The 24,903-nt window shown below is 41.0% G+C and overlaps 1 protein-coding gene across 3 annotated transcripts in view; it reads left to right on the top strand.

Annotated features, from left to right (window-relative positions):
* Positions 1-17,508, top strand: part of ITPR2 (inositol 1,4,5-trisphosphate receptor, type 2) — a 401,602-nt gene extending 384,094 nt beyond the window's left edge. For all 3 annotated transcript variants that reach the window (XM_014544263.1, XM_014544267.1, XM_014544268.1), the window contains 2 exons: positions 12,797-12,958; positions 13,651-17,508. In XM_014544263.1, coding sequence (XP_014399749.1) covers positions 12,797-12,958; positions 13,651-13,737 — 249 coding nt within the window. In that variant the 3' untranslated portion in view covers positions 13,738-17,508. The remainder of the gene's footprint in view (positions 1-12,796; positions 12,959-13,650) is intronic.
* Positions 17,509-24,903: the final 7,395 nt, after the last annotated feature.

The raw sequence follows: 24,903 nt of genomic DNA, 5'->3' as shown, positions 1-24,903 counted from the left end.
GGCACACAGCTCTGTGCACCACTCAGTGATTCCAGTCTGTTTAATGGGGTGTTAGCACTTTGACGCCAGCTAGAAGCCCAGGAATGCAGTGCCTTCCAGCCCCTGGATCCCTGACCACTTGGAAACTGGGCGTATCAGAAATGCCTTGCTGCCTTGCATCAGCCGTCCTAAGTGTATTTATTACAATGGGATTCCATGCAATTAAGGTGGTGAAACTGTGACTGAGGGAATAGCACAGGAGAGACTGGGATGGGGCAGGAGCTGGGTGGAGCTGGGGGGAGGGGTAAGGGAGAAAATGGAGGACATCTGTAATACTGTCAACAATTTTTTAAAAACGGGATTTGGCTGACAAAGAGTTTACACTGCACAGTGCATCTTTTATCCTCTAAAATTTGTTCGTGTAATAAAATGGTTGTTAGTATAAAAAAGATTTTTTAAAATTAGCAGCTTAACCTGATAGTACACATCAAAAAATCCTCTCCCTCACTTTTTGTACTAGGCGTGTTATTGGAACATTGCATGTAAATGTATTTTATCTTGAAAATTGAGACATACTTCTCATGCAACTGGGCACATTGTTGCTTAAAGAAATCCGATGATTATTCCTTTAGGAAAGAAGGCTTTTGTAATGAATTTTAAATAACTTTTGTTTGGTTGGTTTGGGTATTAGCCAAAAGGCACCTGTATCTTAGGTTAAAATAATTAAATCTTTTTGCCAGTAGTTGGTAATTGTGGATAATCTATACCAATACAATCTGTATTATATAGTTGTTTTGCCAAATCATTCCCCACATTTTTTCAGCAAATTAAAGAATGAGGCAGGAGAGACAAAGATTGACTCTGATGGACAGAAATGTGGGGAAACTGTGCTTATATAATACATAAATCATGACCAGGCTTATAGATCATAATCAAATACTTAAATAATGTTGAATAGATGTTGCTCTAATTCCAATAGGTAACATAATTCCCAACACAACACAATTAACTGTGAGGCTCTGGGTGATATTCTTTTAAGTTTTAAGTAAGTATCCCAAATATTAAAAAAAAATGATTAAACTTTGGGGTGAACAACTACAATGCCTTTTAAAAATATTTATAACTGTTACACAAAGATGTACTCAAATTACATTAAAATCATAATAGAAAAAAAAGTATTCCTGTCTGCTTGGTGACATTTATAGGCTGTAACGGAGCATCTGTTGGAGAGCTAAGGATAAACTTGAGTTCTCAACGGGATCTTGGAAGCCTTGGCTACCAACACTGGCAAAACCATCAGTTTTCCATTCCTGGCAATAAATTTTAAATCCAAATAAATCCTGTTTGTAAGGGCACTAAAAAGCCTTGTCAGCTCCGAAGTTAAGTAGGCACGCATCCACTGGCCTCGTATTGAAGCCAGAGACCGGGCCAAAGTGCACACATCTCCTATAATCTAATTTTCAAGCACAAACTACGGCAAAGCCAAATACGGCTCCAAAGTCAAGGCTTCTTTAACACAGTTCATAGCATGACCCCGGGCTTGGGTACCAGGCAAAGCAAAAGGTCAGCATCACTTCCCTGAAACAGTGACCTTTGAAGAAAGGTGGTGATGAGAGAAGAGATCAACTTGATGTGTCAAAGTGGCTCTCTGTGCCCCTCGGGTAAGATAAACAGAAAAGGAGGAAGTAAAAGGATTATTCGTTTAGTAAAATAGAGCAGGGCTAAAATAGCCCTGGAAACAAGCCTCTTAGCTCTTTTTCTAAGTCCCAGTCCAGATAGACAAACGGAGTCAGCTCTGACTGGGAGGGGTGCCGCCCCTCTGGCCAGAGCTCTTGCAAAGAAACTGAGACAAAAATAGATTTCTTCCCTTCTGAGGTGGCCTCCCTTTTCTCTCCATGTGTCAGTGATTTTCAGACGGTAGATTCTGAGAGCCATGGCAACTTGAGGAATTTGCATTTTTAAAAAGTAGGCACGTATAGGCAAAGGTTGCATTTGCGGATATGGAACAAATGAATAGGCTCCTCGTTTCCACAAGGTTATGAAGCCGTGGGGTGGGACAGAGTGGTGGGAAATCCCTCTGAAATTCCCAAGTAGCACTTGATGTGGGAAAATGTAACAGCTCACGTCAGGGTGACTCCTTGTTCTTGTCTCTGAAAATCTGTGACTTCAGGGATGTCATAATCCCATAGGTTACAGACCTCTCCTCCCACTCTCATTCTCTTTGCCCCAAACATATGTTTCTACATGCTGCACCCTCAGTGCCCTGCCCTCGCTCCCATTCCATTCTCCGCCCACCAGAAGCTTCTGCATGGCATTCATTTTCCAACATCGTTTCAGCAAATCCTGACAGACATTCTAAAAGATAGGCATTATTTTCCCATTTTCAGAGGAAGCAACTTCAATAAGAATCTTCTTCAATCAGACACCTAATGAGGGGCAAAGCTGGGATTCGTAGAATGGGCTGCCTTCAGAACCCCCTGCCCTTTAAATCACAGCCTGCTCTATTGGATCTCTGCACATGTAAGCCCCATCTCAGTGGGGGACTGTCTAGAGTGGGTGCACCTTGGTTAATGTTAGCACAGAGCGTATACCTTCCCTGCACAAGTCACTTCGCCTTTTACCTGAGTACCCCTCACCTCCAGACCCTTGTGAAAAAGCAGCAGTAGTAGCAGAATTATTTTCTCCTTCTGCATCCTCTATTTTGGCTTCTATGTTTATTCGCCTAACATTTATCGGAAGTCAACTATGTGCTAGACACTATTCTAGGCCCTAAGAACAATTGAGACAAAGCCCTGCCCTCCTTGAACTTGCACTCTATTGTTGGAAATAGACAAGTGTATAATGTAGGTCATGTCAGGGAACAATGAGAAAAAACAAAGCAAGCAAAAGGTGTAGTGAGGGATGGAGGTATATTATATTGCATTGTCAAGAACAACCTCTCTAGGAAGGTAACATCTGAGCAGAGACCTCGATGGAGTAAGTAAGCAAGTCCTGGAAAGACCTAGGGGTCAGAAAGAGCCAATTTCTAGCAGGAATGGTGGGTTGTGAGGAGGATTACCAGGATAGCCCCTGTGGCTGGGCCTACTGAGGAAGGAAGAGGGTGCAGGAGAAGGACAAAGACTGAATCTCCTAGGGTCCCCTGGGCTAGGAAAGGAGTTTAGATTTTAAGCTAGAAAAATTTATTCTAAAAAATATATCAGTGCTTTCACATTTTGATTCAACAGCATTGATTATTTGTACCACACAAAATTCACTCCTGACAAGGGGCTATGTAGAACAAACTAGAGTAAATCGTTTAAACTAGAGAAAATGCACAGGCTGGTGGATTTCAAATTGCTCCTAACCCTTCAGGCAGAACGGGTAGGGGGTAAAAGAGAGGATTTATTTAAGATCACAATCAAACATCATCCTTTTTCCCTGTATTCTTTTGCCATAACCACACCCTGGATAAATCCTTCTGCCATATCCTGTGTATAGAGCCGCAGGTCTCTGACTATGTTCTATCTTCTGTAGCTCTTCCGAAATGCCAACTACTTATAGGTCTCAGACCAGCAACACTTTGGAAAATTAGATGCCCAACTAGCCTCATTTCCTGATTGCTTGTCCATTGCTTTTGGGACACCCTCCCACCCCCTTGCCACCTGCAGCAGCTGATTGCCACATGGCCCACAACCAGGTTGGAGCCTATTCTGACCCAGCTATTCCATTCCAACCCTAGTTAGGGGCACTGCAATTCAATTCTGGCACTAACTACCCAGAGTTAGCACAACCCCCATAAGTTAGAGGGCGTGACCCCAACGCAACTGCCCTTACTTCAGGCACCAACCATGCTTCCGGTGTCCCCAGGCCATCCGCACTTCTGAGACTGGCTGCAATTTCAGTGGTTCCCACAATCCCCTCAGGTTCAATAATTCACTAGAGCAACTCGCAGAATTCAGAAAGACATTATATTTATCTTTACAGTTTCATTATAAAGGGTAAAAATCAGGAGGACCAGCCAAATAGACACATGGGAGAAGGTCTGGGAGGGAACAGAGCTCCCATGCCTCTCCTGTGGAATCCGGGGCATCGCCTTTTCTGCACATCAGTGTGTTTACCAACCAGGAAGTTCACTGAGCCTCAGAGTTCAGAGGTTTTAGTAGGCTTTTATAAGACTGAATCACGGGCCACATGATTGAACTTAATCTTCAGCCTCCCTCCCCACCCTGGAGGTTGGGTTTACTCAAAGTCCCAACCTCTAGCCATTTGTGCTTGGTCTTTCTGGTAACTATCCCCCATCCTGAAGCTAATGAGGGGCTCACCACTGTCACCTCATTAGCATAAACGCAGGTGTGATCATGGACCTTATGAATAACAATGACATTTCTCTCATTTTACAAGTAGAAATTACTTCAGCATCTATTTCAGTTTTTCAAGTCTTTTATTCAGGAAATTCCAAGGATTTAGAGTCTTCCCTTAGAGACCAGGGACAAAGACCAGTACCAGTCAGATTATTTATTGTACAACAGTGTCCCAGCCAGAGAGGGTGAGGAACCTGGGAGTGAGCAGGTCTGCAGTGAAAAGGAGGGCAATGGGGGAAGAAGCAAATTGGAAGAAAAATGTGAGAACAAAACTGCCCAGGCTGCTATGGGGGCCATTAACATGAGGGTATATACATGGTTTCAACTCTCAAGATGTGCATCCTCTAATTGAGGAGACAAGAAATAAACTCAAATTAGGAAGCAATTTAAAAGTTGGTCACTGCTCATTATGAAATGTCTCAGGGCAGCATCTGAGTTCTCATCAGCAGCCAATCATAACCAGGCATTATAGCATTTTATCGACTGGCTCCATCATGTGTCAGAAATGAGTTTTACATGTAGGAATTGCTTCAGCCTCTGTTTTCAGTTTTTCAAGTCTTCTATCAGATTGCTATAGAAGACTTGAAAAACAAGTAAAGACAACCAGGGAAATGTTTCAAGTATGGAAAAATGCATAAAACCTAAATAGCATCAGCTGAAAAATTTGTGAAATTGCATGAAAGATGAGAAAGGTAATACCTACTGCATGATCAATAATTGTTTCTACATTGCATTTATATCAAACTGCTCTGTGACTCATGGCTGCTGTTCCTGTTCATGAAAACTTTGGGCCTTTTGTGTCTTTGCATCTTATTGTGATCAGCCTAGGAGCCATTATTCAAAAAGAGCCACACCCACCATCATCTGGAGTGACAGTGGACCACACTCTTCTTTCAGCCTCACTGCATCCTGGGCAGCCCATAGCTCTGCCCCATTTGAAGTTTTCCTTGTTCATCCTACTTTAAGTTACCTCATTTCTTCTCCCATGTCCCAGCTGCTGGGCTCATTGTGTTCAGAACAACATTGTCTGTGGACGCAGCTAGTCAGCTATTGATGCATTGGCAGCCTTAGTAAGATTCTTTTCAAGCTGTGCACCATCCTGTAATTGCTCCAAGTCCCAGAGCCATCTAGACAGTGGTCACTGCTATGCTCTGCAAAGCTGTAATCTTAAAGAGTTCAGTCCCATTTTGACAGCACACCTTGCTGGCCCCTATCCTAGAAGAACATATTGGTTTGGACTCAATTCAGATTTTTTTAAATTCAGCATCCTCAATCCACATGATGTCCTCTTTGAAGAATCTAGTGAAGAAATTTTAGCTCTTTGATGCTGATGGGAAGTTCAGCCTGAGTGTAAGATTTCTTGGGTTCAACTTGGCACATCATCTTGGTCCAACTTTGAGTTTATTGTTAGGTCTCCATGTCATGCCCATGCTCCAGCTATTGGTGATAGACATTGAAACAGTTCAGAGACGGTAGAGAAGCTACTGATGATATAGAAAATAAAACTAAGAGAAAAAAATGAATTATTTAGAGAAGGTCATTGGAATTAAGGAGAAATTTCAGAGGAGTATTAATATCCATCCATTTTATAAGAGAAAAAGAAAGAATGAGGAATAATGAGAGTGTTAGGTATGGAATACTCCCATGAGAAATATGTCAAACCCCCTTTTGATAGGAAATTTCTAAGTGACCAAATTACGAATTTCTAATAAATAATACCTCAGAATCATCCTCTCAGCAACTTAATACATAAATACAATTTTCTTATTTACAGAGGCAGCCCAGATACTGTTACAAAACACTTTCATTCCCCTAACTAGTTGGTCCAGGTACCATAAATCATAATCCTGATCCTAATATGTTTTTGTTGATTTTTAAAGAGAGAGGAAGGGGAAGGGAGAGAGCACGTATTGATAAGAAAGAGATACATTACTTGGCTGCACCCTGCACTCTCCCTCCTGGGGATATAGCCCACAACTGGGGAATGCACCCTAGCCGATTTCTGAGGGCATGGGACAACACTCAGCCAACTGAGCCACACTGGCCAGGGCTCTGCAAAGTTTCTAATAACACTCCTTTTATGCTCAACTGTATCCTTGTTAAGCCAACAAATTATATGATTACTCAATCAATGTATAACATGGGCACAGATAAGGATTGTTTTTTATTGTTTAAGGATGATTTTTTAATCTTTTTTATTGTTGACACTATTACAGATGGCCCTGTTTTCTTTAAGGTTCATCCAATGATTGGTGATGTTAAGATATCACTGGTTTGGTTTTGAATTAGAGTGGTTGTTCTCAAACTTCAGTACACATCAGAATCACTTTTAGTGCTTATTAAAGCACAGATTACTGGGCCCCAATCTTAGACTTCTGATTCTGAAGGTCTGGGGTATGGCTGAGAATTTGCATTTCAAACCATTTCCCAATGATGTTGATGCTGCTAGCCCAGGGGAGACAGGCTTAGAGGACAACCAACTCTTTCCCTCTGCTTGGGTAGTATTTAGAAGACAAAGGAAAAGACATAAGGATAGACTGAACAAGTTAAAGAACAATTTGGTAAAATGTCTTAATATTAGGACTAGTAAAAAAAAATCAGCTGGTGAGCTGGCCAACTGCAAACTCAGTTTAATCAGATTATGATGGGCAAAGCTCTGGCATGATAGCCACGTGTGGGGCCCTTCACTGAGCTCCCCTGTGCAATTTTGAGATTTGGGAACTATTAATTAAGTAGTTTGCTCTCAAAGGGAAAAAAAGAGCATTTTTTATTCCAAAGGAGGAATTTACATAGTCTTCTAGAAGGTTTACTCATTTCTTTGTGTGAGACAAACCTATATGTGCATATATGTGGGGGGGGGGGGGGGAGACAGTGAAGTTCAAACAGTAACATATACAGTTGTTAAAACAGATTTTAATTCCATTTGTTTTTGTGTTGCATTTGATGACTCTAGTGTTAAAAGATTTCTGGGAATGTTTTTTCTCTAGAAATAGTATTTTCTGTATAGGCATTGTGTGTGTGTGTGTGTGTGTGTGTGTGTGTGTGTGTGTGTGTATGATTTTCCTTGAGTTCTACATATAAATTTATTATTTTGTAATTTATTATTCTTAATTTTCCTCCTAATAAGTCACATACAGTGGAGATGAATATGATGATTACATTTGAGAGAAATTTCAGGAGAGCCCTATCAAAATATCAGACAGGACATACAGAAAGCTGTTTTGATTTACATTTTAGAAAAAAAAATTTACCAATTATATGTCAATCCAGTTGAATTTCAAAGGACACAGTTGGATCCTTTCTCCACTTCCAGTCCATCTTTTCTTCCTTATGGACCCAGGGCCTGCAACTAAACTCCTGTGAGAGCAGCCTCTTCATTGCCCTCCTTGAGTAACACTTGTCATACACATGTGGTGTGTTCATTAGGAATGAGGCTAGAAACCCAGGAAAGCAGGAATGGTGTCTGGGAGATTACTGGGCCCCAATCTTAGACTTCTGTCTAAGCCTGAATGCTGTGTTTCTGTTAGCTCACTTGGTGAACTCCATATTTGGCTCAGCAATTTGATTTTTAATGTCTGCCTTGAATTCATAACTCACAGAATAACAAGCTGGAAGAGGCATAGAGACACCTGGGGTAATGTGCTAGTTGTACAGATGAGGAAACCGAGACTCAGGGAGTAAGACTTTTTCTCCCTTTTCTATCACATAACTAGTTTTTGGCTGAGCTAAAACCAGAACCCAGTGTCCTGACTCCTAGGTCAGTGCTCTTTGCATTATACTGTGTTGCCTCTCTCCTGTAAATGGGGCATCACATTGAAGAACCACACATGAAAACAAAGCAGGCTAAGCTTTGACTGACACTGACAACCTAAACATTTTATTGAATAACTACAAAATTAAATAAGTAAAACTGATCTGACTGCTGGAGGGACTATTTGAAAGATTTTTACACTCCTATCGAATCATCTTCTAGTCATCTAGAAAGGAACATTATTGTTAGAATTCAGGGAGACCAAGAGGGGTGTGCTTAGCAAGCCCTGTGTGTCCCTTTTCAGAGACATGACCAGTTGTATTTGAGAAGCTCTGAATTTCCACCCACCAAGACATTGGGATCTCACATTGCAGCCTCAGAGTCTAACAGTCAATCTGCAACTTCCCTGGCTATATACTACCCTGTGGTCAAATATTTTCATTCCTGGTGAAATAAGGAAATGATTTCATACTGACTAACCCAAGTCAGCATGGGAATCTGCTCATCATAATCATGAGATGTACACAGCATGTATGAGTAACCGAGAAGTAACCAATCAGATCTAACTGCTTTGCTGGAGGGCGGACACATACAAGTTGGCATGGTGAGGAAGTGGGGTCCTGTGCACTGGCCGCTGTTCTGGGTGTCTGTCCTGCAGTTCTGGTTCAGGTTCAAGTCCTGGTCTGAACTTTCTCACCCACTCAGGGTGAGCCTTGCATGGAGGCCACTCGGGGTGCCATTGGATGAGAGAGGAACCTTGGAATATTTAATTGGGAGCCACTTTGAATGAAAAAGCACATGCAGCATTTATTCTAAGAAAACTGTTGTATTTGACTTAATTTTAGTGAAAAGGATGTACTTTCTACACTAATTTGAAGAAACATCAGTTACGGAAATTAGCTTTAAAAGACTGGCTTTATGCGAAAAAAAGAGGACAAAGACAATTTAGGTTGGTGTGTTGTTGTGTGTGTTTTTCTCCCATTTCAGTGAGAGATGTAAGACATTCAAGTCAAGTTCTTTAAAAACCAAGAAAAGAAACCACAAAGCATTCAATATGGAAAAAAATCATAATTACACATTTTTTCTTTCAGATTATGGCCAGTTGATATACAGAGGAAGGAAGGAATGAAACAAAATGCACAGAAGTAGGAGGGAAAAGACTGAGAAACAAGCAAACGACAAAAACAGAAAGATACAAGCAGTGAAAGAAAGATGAGAAAAACCAAAAAAGGATTAAAAGAGAGAATGATTTTTAGGGACTTAGAGGAAGGATGAGAGTGTCTATCATGTACTTTCCTACCCGGCCCCTAAGCACAGCTTGCTGTTGTTTTTCTCATCCTTTGATTGAAGTCTCCCTCCACGTAGACTGTCAATTCCATAAGCATGAGAATGAGCTGGGTGTTGTTCACTATTCTTTTCCCAGTGCCCAGCACAGACATAGAAAACACAGTAAGAATTAGTAAATGAATGTATGAACTAGGAATAAGGGAAGAAAAAATGTGCAAGGAAAGAGAGTCCTGTAGCCCAAAGGCTGGGGTGATGGTCCCCCAAGAGCTGGTTGTTTCCTCAAGAGCCAAGAGACTCAGGAATACAGTAACCTCTTTGCAGGTCATGTCATGAAACCTCACCCATGTTCTCTTTGGCTCACTTACCACCTGCTCTCTAAGCATGAGAATATTTTGCCTCTGTTTCTTTTGAAAACTTTCTGAAAATTGATGTTTTCACCATCCACACCTTGGGTATCGCTATGTCACCTTCTCTCCCCAGGCTCAGCTATCTAAGGCTCTCAAACCCTTCTGTCCCATCAACCCCCTGGAGTCTGCCGTTGTAGACCAACTCTCATCTCCCCAAGTGCTGCTTCTTGGTTCTCTCAAGAGGCGTGACTTCACTTTTAACCAGCTGGTGGCAATGGGCCATCTTCCCAACCCCTCGACACTAAGGGCCTTAGAAGAGAGTCAGCAGACTCGGCTCCCCATCGCCAAGACATCACCACGCCTTCACCCTCACGTGAAATGCATTTTCCAAGCCTCCACACCACTGTCCTCCAATACTGCCTGGGCACTCCTATACATTCATCACAGATTTTGGCCCATGGCTGCCCACAGCCCCCTCATACACCCTATCGCTGACCTCCCCCAGGATGACTTCAAGGACTTTGGGCCTGATTCATCCAAAAGATTAGCCTCTGAAAATACAGTGATTTTTTAAATTGTAGTAAAATATGCATAACATAAAATTAACCATTTTTAAGTGCACAGTTTTGTGGCAGTAAGTACATTTACATTGTTATGCAACCATCACCACCATCTCTCTCCAGGGAATTTTCATCTCCCCCCAAATAAAACTCTGTCCCCATTAAATACTGACTCCCCAAATTCGCCAATATTTTATCAGATTTAAAGGACTCTCATCGTAGAATTTTTACTTCCTAAAGTTGTTCTACTTTTCGAATTTTAAAATGTATTATTGCACTTTCTATCCACAGTCTCCAGTCTTACCAAGCAATCTCGATGCACACAGATCTGGGTTGGGATCTCAGCTAAAACATTGGTTAGCCTCAGTTTCTTCATTTGTAAAGTTCAGATAATAGATAATACTGTACTTAATCCACACACTAAAGAGATAAGAGAGCTGACGTTCATTGGATGGTTGAAAGGATTCGGTGCTTATAGAACCTTCAGCACAGGTGTCTTCTTCTCCATCCTTCCTACCAGTCCCCACAGTCATGCTCCTCAATCCAATCACTGCTTTGCTGTCATCCTTATCCTCCTCTCACCTTAGTCTTTCTGGCACCGATTCCAGGGGATACCCTATCCTCTATTAGTCCAGCTCTCTGCCTCCACCAACCGACCTGGGCTGTTGGTGACCAATAGTCTTTGCTGTGGTCACTAGAAGGCATGGTCTCCCACCCCACTAGGCCGCCCATCCTGTCAGTTACAGGCATTTAACGGGCCCCCTATTTGACTTGCCATTCCCCACACCAGCTTTTTCTGCTCTTTTCCCTTCACTCCATCTCCCTATTTTGCCACTACCCCAGGGTTGTCATCTATCTTCTGTGTTTTTATAGACCCGAGTTCTTAAAGTTTAGTGCACGAAGGAATAATGCACAACCCCTAAGAGGTCGACTTGGTGAGAGGAGATGAGGTGGAAATCTGCAATTTTAACAAGCAGCCCAGGTGATTTTGGTATAGGTAATGCACTGTCCACTTTTCTCTGAGGGCTGTCTGAAGCCACAAGCTCTTTGAGAGCAACATCTTGTCTTCTCTGATTTTCATCTCTAAATATCTGGCAATAGATGGGGAAGGATTGATAGAATGAATGAATCTGGCTGTCACTCTGCATTTCAGAATAAAGTTACCACTCTCCTTTTGAAATGCTAATTAGCGACAGCAGTTTAAATGCAGTTTAAAACTCTTTAAGATGTTTTATCCTTAATCCTTTATCATCCCTTTTCATTGCCATTGGGAGTAGGGGATTATTAAGAACTTGCTATTCTCAGACTAGAACAACAACTACCAAAAAGAAAAAAAGAACCAACCCAAGGGCTGGGTGAGAATCGGACAGAAGAGCAGAGATATGTAGGTTGGGCCTTTCCACTGTATCTTAGGGAGGAACGTACTGTGTTATCGCTCATTCTAAGGATCTGCCAGGCAGAAGTCTCTATGGCCACTTTGTAGTGGGCTTTTCCGGAGTAGAAAACATTTTAAGCAGGAAGGTCACTTCTGGAGATGTTGGGAGAAGGTGACTTAGGGAAACTGGTAAGTAAGGATGCAGACTGACATACCCGGCCAGTGGTGGGAACACACCCCACTTCAAAGACTTCACATCCTAGCTCTCCCAGTTCCTAGTTGGTGACGTGGGTAGTTTAACTGTTGGGGTCGCTTGTTTCCTCATTTGTAACATGGGGACAGTGTGATTTCCCTTGCAGGCTTTTTTTGAGGATTCAAGATGGAATGTAAGTAACGCACAGTGATTCTATGATGTCGGGCTATCAGGCAGTTTCCAAGAGGCCTGGGTATCTGGTTATCCCTTTGTCTCTACGGCAATGAAGGGGAATCGCATGCACACATACCTGCACCAACTCCACCTAGAAAAACAGAAGTGGGACCAGCTGTTGCCCTCTGGGGAAGTCTGACTATGAAGCCTCACCCTTCTGTAGTAAAATGTTTCCAAAGGGAGCAGACAGAGTAACCTAGGGCCATGCCCTCCCACTTCCCTCTTCCTGAGCCCGCTCCGAGCCTGTCTTGGGGAAGTGGGAGGTAAACTTGCGTGGGTGGCTGGAACTGAAACATTTCTTTTACCACTTTCCTGTTCCTCCACCCCTTTCTCTTTTGTGCCCGGGGGGAGGTGGGGAGGAGAAACAGCTCAGGCCTGTGCTGTACCCACACATTTGGATCTGCTCCCCCAGCCTCCAGAGCCTACCTCATCATTCACCAAGATTCATTGAATGCCTGCAGGGTTCAGGGCGCTGTTCTCAATGTTGTATCCCGGACCTCCCTGGGAGCCCATAGGAAGTTTGTTGAAATAGTTAAGATATTCCCCCAGCTCGTGAAGAGCAATATGTAACCCCCACTTCATTCCAACCCTCAGCCCCTCCCCATCCGTGGCTAAAAAGAGTGCTTAAAAATGTTTGATTTATCTGTTAATAATAATGATCACCTATAAACAGTCTCCAGGCTTCCTTCCATACCTACTCCCTTGTTCCTGAATATTTATTTGCTTTTAGGAGAAGAACTTGGATTGGTTTCCTCGGATGCGAGCCATGTCCCTTGTTAGCAATGAAGGTGACAATGAGCAAAATGAGATTCGGAACCTGCAGGAGAAGTTGGAATCGACCATGAGTCTGGTCAAACAGCTGTCGGGTCAGCTGGCAGAGCTCAAGGAGCAGGTCAGTGGGTTCTGGGAGCTGGGGCTGAGTGAGGGGGAGGCATTCACCACCTTGAGTGCGGGAGACCCAGAGACTCCTGGGAGCAAGCTTGTGGAATTTATAAATTCCGATTAAGAAAGCCCACGTTGTACTGTTGGAACATCTCAGCAAGCAGGGGCTTCTGCTTCGCCACCTCCCCATCTTGTGTGAACCTTCTCCTTCTGTGAAAGGGGGAAGGAAGGCACGGATGCCAAAATACAAAGACCTCTTTGCACTTTTTTGATAGAAACTCATATTTTCTGCCATCAGAGTAATTAAACTCATTGGAAAGGCAGATCATCATTAGTATCTGTCATCGCTATAATCATCCCCTACATCGTGTAAAATTGTTAGCATCTGTAAAAATAATATCGAAAGTGACTGTGGGAGCTGTTAAAATGACTCTGGTGTTGGGGGGTGACTGTGACAAGCAAGGGCTGCTTTAAAAGAACCATGGTTCCTGTTTCTTACCCACAGAGACGGGGTTTGCTTTGCTTTCTCTGTTTATGGAAATGCACTTTAAAAATATTCTCTCTGTTTTGAAGAAACATATTCTCTACGATCCCAAGGCAGCCCTGTAGGTGCTTGGGAAATGTTAACCCAAAACGGTGTGGCCCACCAGCACTGGGAGAGAGTGAGGAAATCAGCTCAACACACTGTCTCTTTCTCCCCAGATGACAGAACAAAGGAAGAATAAGCAGAGACTGGGCTTTCTCGGATCAAACACACCCCATGTGAATCATCACATGCCGCCACACTGATACCATGGGGGAGAGCCGTGACTGGCCTTTCATCAGCGCCCTGCCTGACCACTGAATACAGAACTGAGCTGGAGGGGAGTGAACAGTGCCTATTGTTGAAAAGTTAAAAACAACCAAGTGCCAAGATGTTGCCTGGTGTAGCTCCGGGAACAATTTATAACTGTGTTTTCATGGTTGAGAAGACCAAACTCAAAAATGCAGCGGCTGGAAAGCACACATCACGCCTTCTTAACGCAACGTGAAGGGACTTGCTCACATGGACGGAGAGGGCAGGGAGAGGCAGGGCTGCAGGAGATGCCGTGCAGGGAGAACCACCTTTTGCTAAGTCGTTAAAGAGTCGGTTTTGTCTTAAACGCTGACTGCAGCCTTTGTCACGGTTGGTTGGACTTTCTTTCTTTTAATTATGGCATGTCGGTCAGTGATACAGGAAGTCATATTCGGGTGGCTAAGTTTTTACTATAGAAAATAAGTGAAAAAGATTAAAAAATGAGAGTTGCAAAGAAAAATGTTAGTGCTTCCAAACCGTAGCTGTCACAGGGCAATGTCCTTATTTATAACATGCAACGCAATGGGTTTGCGGCTCTAGCAACTAGTGCTGGGAGCCTGTGCCCCTCAAGCTGACATCACAATGGGATGTGATTGCTTTCTCCCAGATCCAGAGGGGCTCTGTCAATATAGAGCACAAAAGGGGGTCTTCAGAGAACTCGGGAAAAGCATGTCAATCATGTATAGGCTAAGATTTTGAAAGATTTGGGGAAGAAAAAGCTACAGTAAGCCCCAGGGAAGAGTTTTTTGAGTGTTATATGTGCTTTAAAATATATTGAGATTAATAAATGAAAATGGTTGAAGATGACAGGAAATACTGAGAAACTTACGAGAGTGGCATTTTATAAATATGGAGTAAAAGCTATTTGATTCATGTTTGCTGTGCTTAAAAGGAACGGAGTGGTTTTATTCCTGCAGTTGGGGAGGGAGGGGAAAAATCTAAGAACTTTATTGAATACTCAAGAAAATGAAGCATATCAATTGCATATTTTAAAACTGTATTTAGTGAGAGCTTTTCAGAATGTAGAAAGATAATAATCTCTTCCCCAGATTATTTTTATGTTAAATTAATGCAACTAGAATTTGTGGAAAGAGAAAATAACCTGCCATACCCTTGTTATTCTTAGAAATGATGTTTTCAGAGTGTTAAAGCAAAATTGAGATATTGAAAGTGTTAGGGGACCACTGTGTGGCCAGAGAGCAAGGCACAGGACACCCAAGTCTGGGAGATCCTTTGCAAGTTGACCTTCTGGCCCTGGCCCCCCAAGAACAAAAAATTGCCTCCAGAATCTTCAACTCTGACCTTATTACCACCAAGGTTGAAGGTCTGGGCAAGGTTTGCTATGACTGTTTTTATAGCTTTGAGATTGTTTTGATATAGTTTAAGCTATTGGATCCTAAAATTCTCAAATCATTGGGCTAGGTAGATTAGAAAGGATGCCTAGACCAGCCCTGTTAAAATGTAGACTTGGAGAGAAACTGTTGAAACCTCGATCAACAAATTTTTGAGCTGAATCTCTTGACACCCCCCTAATCCCAGCCTCTCCCCAAATTGAGAATTCTTCAGTCCGACATGAAAGCCATTTTCCTGACCAGTTGCTGAAGTACCATAGTCCAGAGACGAAGAAATTGAGATATATATCCGCGGGCAGCACAGAACTTTGAACCTATTAGGCAATCAATAAGTGTATGAGAATTCCACCATCACTAACCACCCTTAATTCTTTATTAAAACTTTAAACCCTCTCACATATTTGATTCTTTTTAAATGTCTTCACCAAAACCTAAGTAGAACAAAGCATCCATTGTTTTCATCCAAGACCATCATTGTTATAACATCATTAGATAACTATTTTAATTAGGCAGAGAGTTTGGGGAGTAGGGCAAAGAAAAGGGGTAGATTGAGCATATTCTAGTTTAGGGACCTATCTCACAAAATCAAATATTTTTGATGTCTGAACATCAAGAGAATAGATTAATTTTTACAGATGAGAGCAACCTGTCTTTCAGATGATGAACTGTGTAGTCTTTCCTGACACTGTGATAGTTCTTTTTTTATAGGACTAAGCCATTGGGTTAGTGGTAGCTCACCCTTTCTCAGCATCTTGTCTCCTGTGGGCAGTAGCCAGAAGATTGCAACTAAAAAGATTCTTATTTGTTCAGAATTAAAATATTTCTCAGTTGTGCTTCTCTTTCTTTTCTGCCTAAGTACTTAGAGATTACAGGGCAAAATGAACAAAACAAAGCAAACAAAAAAGGTATTTTGCAGGCTATTAATTCATGACAAAGATAATAATGCAGAAATTTGACATCTGATTTATATGTTACATATATGTTTGTAATGCAACCGGAATATTTGACCTAGACAAGTATTAGTTAACATTCTCATATTTATATAGTGACATTACATACAATCATCCTTGATTTTGATATTAAGGGAAATGTTTTCCTATTTATTTGTTAAAATCCACACGAGGTTAAAAGTATCAGTTAATGCTGAATAGTTTAATGAAAGTATGTTTCTTAAAATATCATTTTTAGATGAGAAAATGTTTGTATCATATAAGACTATAATATAAATAAATAAATTGTATACATGTAAAATTTATCATTTTCTTCCCCTTAAAAAGTTAGTTTAGAAAAGGGCTTATTTTCTTAAATATTGAACTTTTTCTGTTGATGAAGAGGATGCAGTTTCTAGATGGTTGATAATATCTGGAAGATATTTCATCCAAGTCGGAACTGTGTGCTTATGTCATATTCTCCACTCACAGTTCATTCTTTTGAATGTTCTTTTTAGTTTATAGTTGTTTTATTACAAACAGCGATACAGCCACCCCCTACCTCCATGCCCCGGGACTAAGATGAATGGAAAGACAGGGGATCTGGGGTCAGTGAAATTGGAGATTGGGGCTTCCTTATGATTAGGGGAAAGAAGGAGTAAATGACAGATGTTAGGAAGAAAAGAGCTTACCCTCCAGGGCCCAGTAGAATGGCATAATGGCATACCAGATTACAGACTCAAGGGATGCTGCTTACACATGCAGAGGAAAGAGCTTTGTGGAAGAGTAGCTATAGGGTGCGTGTTCCCTCAGCGGGTCTTAAAGCAACACGGAATAACAAATCGGCATATTCTGACCCACAGACCCTTTCCAATATTCCGTGACACATACTACACTGCAAAACAGAGTGGATCAGGCATCTGAAACAAACGCAGATGCCACAGGAACCAGGAAAGTCACTTGAATGGGTGAAATTGGGGCGTCCACGCCATACATAGGGAATGGGGAGGCCATGGTGAGCTTTCTATTTGCAAAATTTGACAACTGATTCCAGTGTTTAGAAAATCCCTGAGGCCAGTTGAGGCCTTCTAGTCACTCATTTGTTATCTCCCCTCTAGTCACTCATTTGCTCTCTCTGACGTCATTGTAAAGCTATTCCATTTAATAGAAGAAAGGACTAAAACCAAGCACAGGAGCTAAAATGCATGTGAAACTTGAGAAATCTGAAAACAAATCCAGTTATCATGTATGAGCTGGTAGGTTTCCACAGACTTGGATAATTTATCAAATTATTAGACCAGTACTTCTCATTTCACCAGTAGACGGTTTTCCCCCCAAAGTAGAGGATTCCACTATTTGCTGCAAAAAAAGGACATGATTCTAATATATGTCAAGACCAGATAAGTATAATTTATAAATTATTATTAATAAAATTGGATATGTATAACTATTTCACGTGTGATACTTTAAGTGCCTTATTCATTTCTTACCATGTTTCTAAATAACATATCCGTTGGTATGAAAGTCGTTATTATTGCTATTTTACTTAGGGAGACATGAGAGGCAAAAAATTGGTGACTTGAACTACGCTGATGAGCTAATCCATATGGAACATTATGCCCAGCATTTATACAGAGTTGGTCAAAACCCTAATTGGCCAACGCCTATTGGTGTGTGTATTGGGGAGGGGGGTGGGAGGGGGGGTTCATACCCAGCTTAGACTTATTGGGCACAGGACATTTGGTCATCTAGGATTTCCTGGTTGTTAACACCCAGTACTTCAAATAATAGTTCCCCTCAGCCAGCTGAAATCAAAATGAGTTGCTTGAGTCACATGCAAACAATGAATAGAGTTATTTGCTCATGTGGCCTTTTTCCAGTGTGCCACAGTTCCTTGAAGAAGTGTGGCAGAAATTATTTTGTTTGGAAATCAGAGGAAAGGTTGGAGGAGGGCAATTGGACAATGAGTTCCTCTTGCAATGAGCGTAATTGGCACAAAGGGCAGGAGTATGCAAGTGGAGGGGAATGTGATGGACGTCCGAAAGTTACCCTGCCTTTGACTGGCCAACCGGGGTGCTTTGCGTCTTAGGAGGCCAAGTCTTCAGGGAAGAACCGCAGGCTAGAAATCGGTGAACTTTAGCCTCTCCTATGTTCCTCCCGACAGCAGGATTGCTAACATATCACATGGAGCCAACTACACGGCAAACAAAGAAACACAGGAGCCAAATTTTATGCAGATAGAAAATGTATAAGAACAGAAATTAGTTGTTGAATTCAGTTTAACTCAATTTAACAGAAAATTCTGGTTTTTACACTTCAATATGGATTTTCCCCTGATGTCTATTTCCTTTTAGCTCCAGTTATTTGGGGTAAAAGCAGGTCCAGGTAGAGTTGCCCTCCTCACAGCTGTGGGAACGTGCATGCAGGGTGGATTTCCTCAGCACATCCTTTCAAAGTTCTCCTCTAAAATTGGTTTCCATAGGAAAAAGGCTCTGAGGCTGCTCCCTGCTCTTATAACTGCTTTTAGTTTTGTTTTTATAATTGTCTTCCCTTTGGACAATTTTATCTGCCTTTCTGTAAGCCATAACCTGTTCCTTCTCTTTCAATGTAGATCAAATGTTTGTGATTCTGATCTTCTCAGCAGTATATTCAAATAAAAATTCTCTGAAGACAATACCTTAAAATTAGACCCAGCTTTATAAAAAATATTCATTCATTTTGTATTAACTTGGCTTTATCAGAGAAGCAAAATCATGATAGGTGGCATAGACTGAGAGATTTACAGTGGGGTTTCCTATTATGCAGTCATAGTGAACAGCTCTATGGAAAGCTGGTGCTTCTGCATCTGGTGGTGGGTCTGAAGTCACTGTAAGTCAGGGGGGCTGGCAGTCAGGATGAAAAGCTGGGTGTGAAGCAGGGAAGAGCGAGGGCAAACTGGAATCCATGGGGGCAGATTTGTATCTACTTCTCACCATCTCCAAACTCCATAGCCCATGTGACCTAAAAAAAGAAGCTGGTGGCCTTCACCATGGAGTTGCATGTGCCTCTGACCCAGGACTCAGAACTCGGAAAACTGGAAAAGGTCTGCTGGGAGCTGGAGCACTGCAGGCTGGCTGCTGCCCCACGCCAACCAACTGAGCCAGGAGATCAAGCTGTGAGCTGCAGCAGTGCCTTTGCCTACTTCTTCTGAACTTAATGGCTGTTGCTTCACTTCCAACTTCCACATCTCATGAAAATATCTCCTGTGGTCAAAATTAACCTGTAAGCCTGTGATAAAGGAGATTCTGGGAAATGTAGTTCCAGCTAAGCCAAACTGACACAATAGTACAAAGCTACACCACTGGAGTAGGCCTTAATGCTCACCAATAGTGATGCTCTTTTTCATACTGGAGCCACAGACACACATCTCCCAGTACCCGTTGCGGTTTGGTGAAAACACACGACTAGTTCTGACCAATGGATTGTGAGTGCAGTTGACAAGCTGAAGCAGTAAAAAGTCTCTGGACAACCTCCAGTTCTTTCTCCCCCACATCAATCATGGAGGCCAAGATGAAACCAGCCTAAATCCCCGAGTCACCTCTTTGAAGCGAACTACTCTAGAGACCCTAGAGAATCTTTTTTTATTTTATTTTTATTGATTTCAGAGAGGCAGGGAGAGGGAGCAAGAGATAGAAACATCAATGATGAATCATCTATCGGCTGCCTCCTGCATGTCCCCTACTGGGGATCGAGCCTGCAACCAAGGTATGTGCCCTGACTGGAGATCTAACCATGACCTCCTGGTTCATAGCTCAGTGGTCAACCAACTGAGCTACACCAGTCGAGCTAGAGAGTCTTAATACACACAGCAGAAGTGGTATGAGTGAAAAATAAACTTTCATGTGTCAAACTATTAAAATTTCAGAGCTTTTTTGGTTGTTAAATGAGATTTGGGAGTTTATGATTGTTACTATAGCATTAACCTGCCTACCTAACATATGTATAAGTCACCAGAAAATTGACCCAAGTATAAAACTCCTGGGATGTATTCAATAAAAATATAAAATAAAGAAATACCTATATATGCAAAATATTCATTATATCATTATATATATAATTCAAAATTTGAATGCAGTCTAAAGATCCAGTAATTTGGGCAAGTTTAAAATTTGTGATTCAATCATGGGATAGAATAATATGAAATCTATGTGAAGTATATAAAATGAGACATTAGAAAACAGGATAAACTTCAAAGGTGGCTACAAATTATATGTACACTACTAACTATAAAAATCATGTTTCTCAAAATTGAACAAAATACTCTATAATGATAATTGTTTTAAAATAGCTGTAGTATTATACATTATTCCTGTTCTTTATTTTCTAGACATTTTTTAGGTTTTAAAATTGATTTGGTAGTTTAATAATATTTTTTAAATGAAATTAAAGTTGTATTTACTCCATCAAATATTTCCTAAGAACATATTTTCCCAAAATATTTACATTTTCATAGGATCACTGGAATTGTAGATTAAGTGAATATCATAGCCACGGTTTATAATGGTTTCAATAAGGCATTTAAGAAAAATTACATGATATTTCTATGTACAAGAGAGAAAAATTTTTCCTGGATCAGATTAGTTTTCTGCAAGTGAACAATTCTACTAAATGTGAGATTAGAGTAAAATATCCTTGGCCTATTGTTAGATCTCTGCCCTTGGCCTTTTCCTGGTCAACATTTATTTCAATGTCTGGAATAAAGAAATACATGGCAAAATTATAAAATGTGGAGCTGACATAAAGTTGGGAAGTAGAGTGAACATGAGCAATGACAGAGTAACAATAATGTCAGAAAACTGGAACAATGAACAAAGCTATTCTAATGAACTTTAACTGAGAAATATAAAGTTTAGTTCCAAAAAGCCCAGTTGCATCAATAGAGGATACAGCAGACAAAAATCAAAGAAACCTTGAGATTTTCAACAACCTCTAGGTCAGCGGTTTTCAACCTGTGGGTCGCGACCCCTTTGGGGGTCGAACAACCCTTTCACAGGGGTCGCCTAAATACATCCTGTATATCAGATATTTACATTACGATTTATAACAGTAGCAAAATTACAGTTATGAAGTAGCAACAAAAATAATTTTATGGTTGGGGGTCACCACAACATGAGGGACTGTATTAAAGGGTCGCGGCATTAGGAAGGTTGAGAACCACTGCTCTAGGTCCATATTTATATATTCAGTTATTTTTAAATGTTTATTTAGTGCTTATTATATTTTAAAAATATTGCAGAGGTCCAGGCAAGATCTGATAAGGGTTTTATTTTAGAAAGTAAGCATTGTATGATGTCATCACTGTGATCTTCTAACACCTTCTTTTCAATGCCCGATAGCTGTAAAGACATGAGTGATGGATAGTAGATATTTGGCAACAGGATTAGTTCCCCTTGTAACTAACCCCTCTTTCTATCCAGTGGGATAGAAAGAGGGGTTAGTTACAAGGAATATTCAAAAAGGAGAATCTACAGAATCTGGTGTTCAATTGGGTGAGGAATAAGGAAGAAGGAGGAATCCAGAATGAGTCTTGGGCTTTTACTGGATGAATGGGAAAATAGTGATGCTGTCCATTGAGATAGGGAATACTGGAAGGAGTAGACTGGGGTGGGACTGTGGAGAGACTAGAAGATGCGTTTATATTTGAACATACTGAGTTTTATTTCTTTAAGAGGCATCCAGAAAGAATTAGCTGTTAGATACTTGGATATATAGGTCTAGAGTCCATGAAAGAAGTTGGTACTAAAGATAAAAGATTTAAGAGTCATTGAGATATACATGACAGTAAGACCAAAGGAATAAACAAGTGCTAAAAGACAGAGAGTAGACATTAAGAAGAGAAGAAGGTCCAGGATAGAGCCCCAAAGAAAATCAATCAAAAGAAGGGGGGGAAATGAGAAAGAAAAATCATAGACCTGTGCAAGAACAAAAAGGAGAAAACTTTGACTCACTCTCACAGTTTGCTCTTAATTTATCTGAAAACAGGTGGCCGTCCCCTTTTACATGAAAACTATATTCTGAGTCAGTCAGTTCCCATGTCAACCTTCCTTTCCTATCAAACTTCATATTCTACCTCTAGAGATAGACTTTCTGTATATGACACCACATATAAGTAGAATGGGGTGGACGAGAAGTAAGGTGTATCTTGGCATGTGTGGACAATGGAGGAAGAGTGTTGTGAGCCTGAAAAGGAAGGGCACTAGGAGTAATGCTTACTGGGCATTGTGGTTCTCCACATATTTTGAATAAAAAGTAATGCACTGCATCTGACTCTTAGAGAATCTAGAAATCAGTGGAGAAGGGAAGCACTTCTGCTTCTTTAAGGATTATTTGCTGGGCATTGCAATTTGGAGGGGCAGCCATACATATCAACCTGTTTAAACAAGAGGACCAGAGTGGGAGTGAAGAAAATGGTCTTCTACCCAAAGGAGCCCTGGATTCTCCTTCCTCCAGCACTGCCGATTGATGGCAGCTGGAAAGGCAGCACTGAACAGGCTCAGGGGAGCACAAGATGCCCTAAGGAAGCAAGTCCCAGCCACACTTAGAAGTCAACCTTCATATCGTAGAGATACAACTGAATGCTGAACTAAAAAGGAAGTGACAGAAGAGCCTTCTCTGTACCTGAATTTTTAAATTTGGTTACATGAAAAACTACAGATAAATATAAGCTCAAGAGATTTTAAATGAGAAGCATATTATCATCACCAGTTCAAACTCACTTTGTAACCCTAGGTTACAAATTTTGGGCTTCAAAAAAACCTGAACCTCCATGAGTTCATTGTAAAAAGCTATGTCCAAAGTGCTGAGTGAGACTGCACAGAGGAGATGACTTTTGAACAATTGACTGGGAAGTTAGAAGTGGCTCAGGGAAAATGAGCATTTGAAGCCCAAGCAGAGTGAAAGCAAGCAGAAGGAGAGGAAGAAAAAAAAATGAATGGTGTTCATGGAATGACCAAAGTCACATGTGGTTAGTGGGTTATGGAGGAGTAGCAAGAGCCAGGCTATGAAATTACTCCAGATCATTACCTTAAAGAGCAGTTGGGTGAGGGGGGCTGCAGAAACTTTTATACAAGAAACATAACACGATCACATTACGTTTTAGGAATGTAACTGGAGGGAGAGTAAGGGATCGAGTGGAGAGGAAGGAGCTATAACAGGGAGGTCAGTTAGCTAGGAGGTTGTTGTAAAGATCCAGCCAAGAAAACAAAAGGCCTGTACCAGAGCAACAGTGGTCTGATGAAGAAGCGTGGACAGACCCCAGGGACACAAATAAGGTAGAGGTCCAGGACTTTAGACCAATAGAGGGAGAGTTGTTGAGGATTACCTTCAGGTTCTAATTTGTGAGGAAGGTTAGATATCCCTTAGCAGGGAGAAAAAATTCCTAACTGAGTATGCTTGTGACCTATGAATCTACAATGCATCCAAATGAATATTGTAGTAGACTCTGCAATTACTGAGACAAAATGATATCATCACTGTGATCTTCTAACACCTTCTTTTCAATGCCCGACAGCTGTAAAGACATGAGTGATGGATAGTAAATATTTGGCAACAGGATTAGTTTCCTGAGCATTATAAGACAAAATGATATCATCACTGTGATCTTCTAACACCTTTTTTCAATGCCCAACAGCTGTAAAGACATGAGTGATAGATAGTAGATATTTGGCAACAGGATTAGTTTCCTGAGCATTATAGATGGAGATGCAATAATTGGGGTATGCTTTGAGTTCAGTTAAGTAGAACCAAGATTTTATCAAGTTTTACAGGGCTTTGACATAACGTTGTTTCTTTTAATCCCCCCAGCATTCCTAAAGGTGGGTATTTAATATCCTTCCAAGGTAATATTTAATATCTTTTCAATTTTACAGATGAGGACTCGAAATCAGTTGTCTTAGTTATCACAGTTACTTACTAGCGGAGCTAAGACTGGGCCACTTTCTTCCACTTTTGCCTTTAGAGACAGAACACCCTCATGAGACTGCAAACCCACTGAGGTCAGAATTGATCTTATTAATTCTTATGACCCTAATATATATCACAGTGCCCAGAACATTGATGTTTATCAATGCATGATAGCACTGAATCACAGGATCTATTCATTTGTGGAATGAATAAATGGATTTCACACATCTAACATTCCAGAATTCTTTGCTTTGTTAAATAACACAACTACATTTCTGAAAAAAATAGTTTCATGGAAATGAAAAATAAAAGGTATTAGGCAGGTGTTGGTGATTTCACTTCCTGTGAAATAGCTTGGAAGAGTGGGTAGAGTCTATGAGTTAAAATAACACATATGGGAGAATTAATGTTTTAAAGAATATATGTAAAAAGAGATGTTTCCATGTCATCTAATTAATTTCTCAAACTGCTGGCAGGAAGACCCTTTCCTGAATCCCACCTGAATAAGCATTTTCATTGCTTACTTTCCAAGGGTGTGTCTATACACCAGCCCTCCTCGCCTGCTCTGCCTGCCTCTATTTTATTACATGACATTTTCATTGAGCTATTGAAATTGGATGTGTCAGACACATTAAAAGCAATGGCAGTTGTGGCAAGTTAGTTGATATATTTTAAAATAAACCAAGAGGGCCATGTAGATGTCAAGGGAATAAATTGCTCTGTTTAGCAACAAGTGATTTATTTAACTACTGTAGACAGGGTCCAAGCAATGCCAAACTGCATACATTTTGGAAAAAGCTGAGCTATTTTCTCAGAAATCTCTCATGTGGGACCAAAATAAGAACAGGAGAAGTGTATGGGAAGATTAATTAAATTCTTGATTTGGGAATGACCCCAA

This window comes from Myotis brandtii, unplaced genomic scaffold, assembly GCF_000412655.1.
Source record: "Myotis brandtii unplaced genomic scaffold, ASM41265v1 scaffold358, whole genome shotgun sequence".
Lineage (NCBI taxonomy): Eukaryota > Metazoa > Chordata > Mammalia > Chiroptera > Vespertilionidae > Myotis > Myotis brandtii.
The sequence above is the reverse complement of the archived record's forward strand: the minus strand, read 5'-3'. Positions and strand labels throughout refer to the sequence as shown.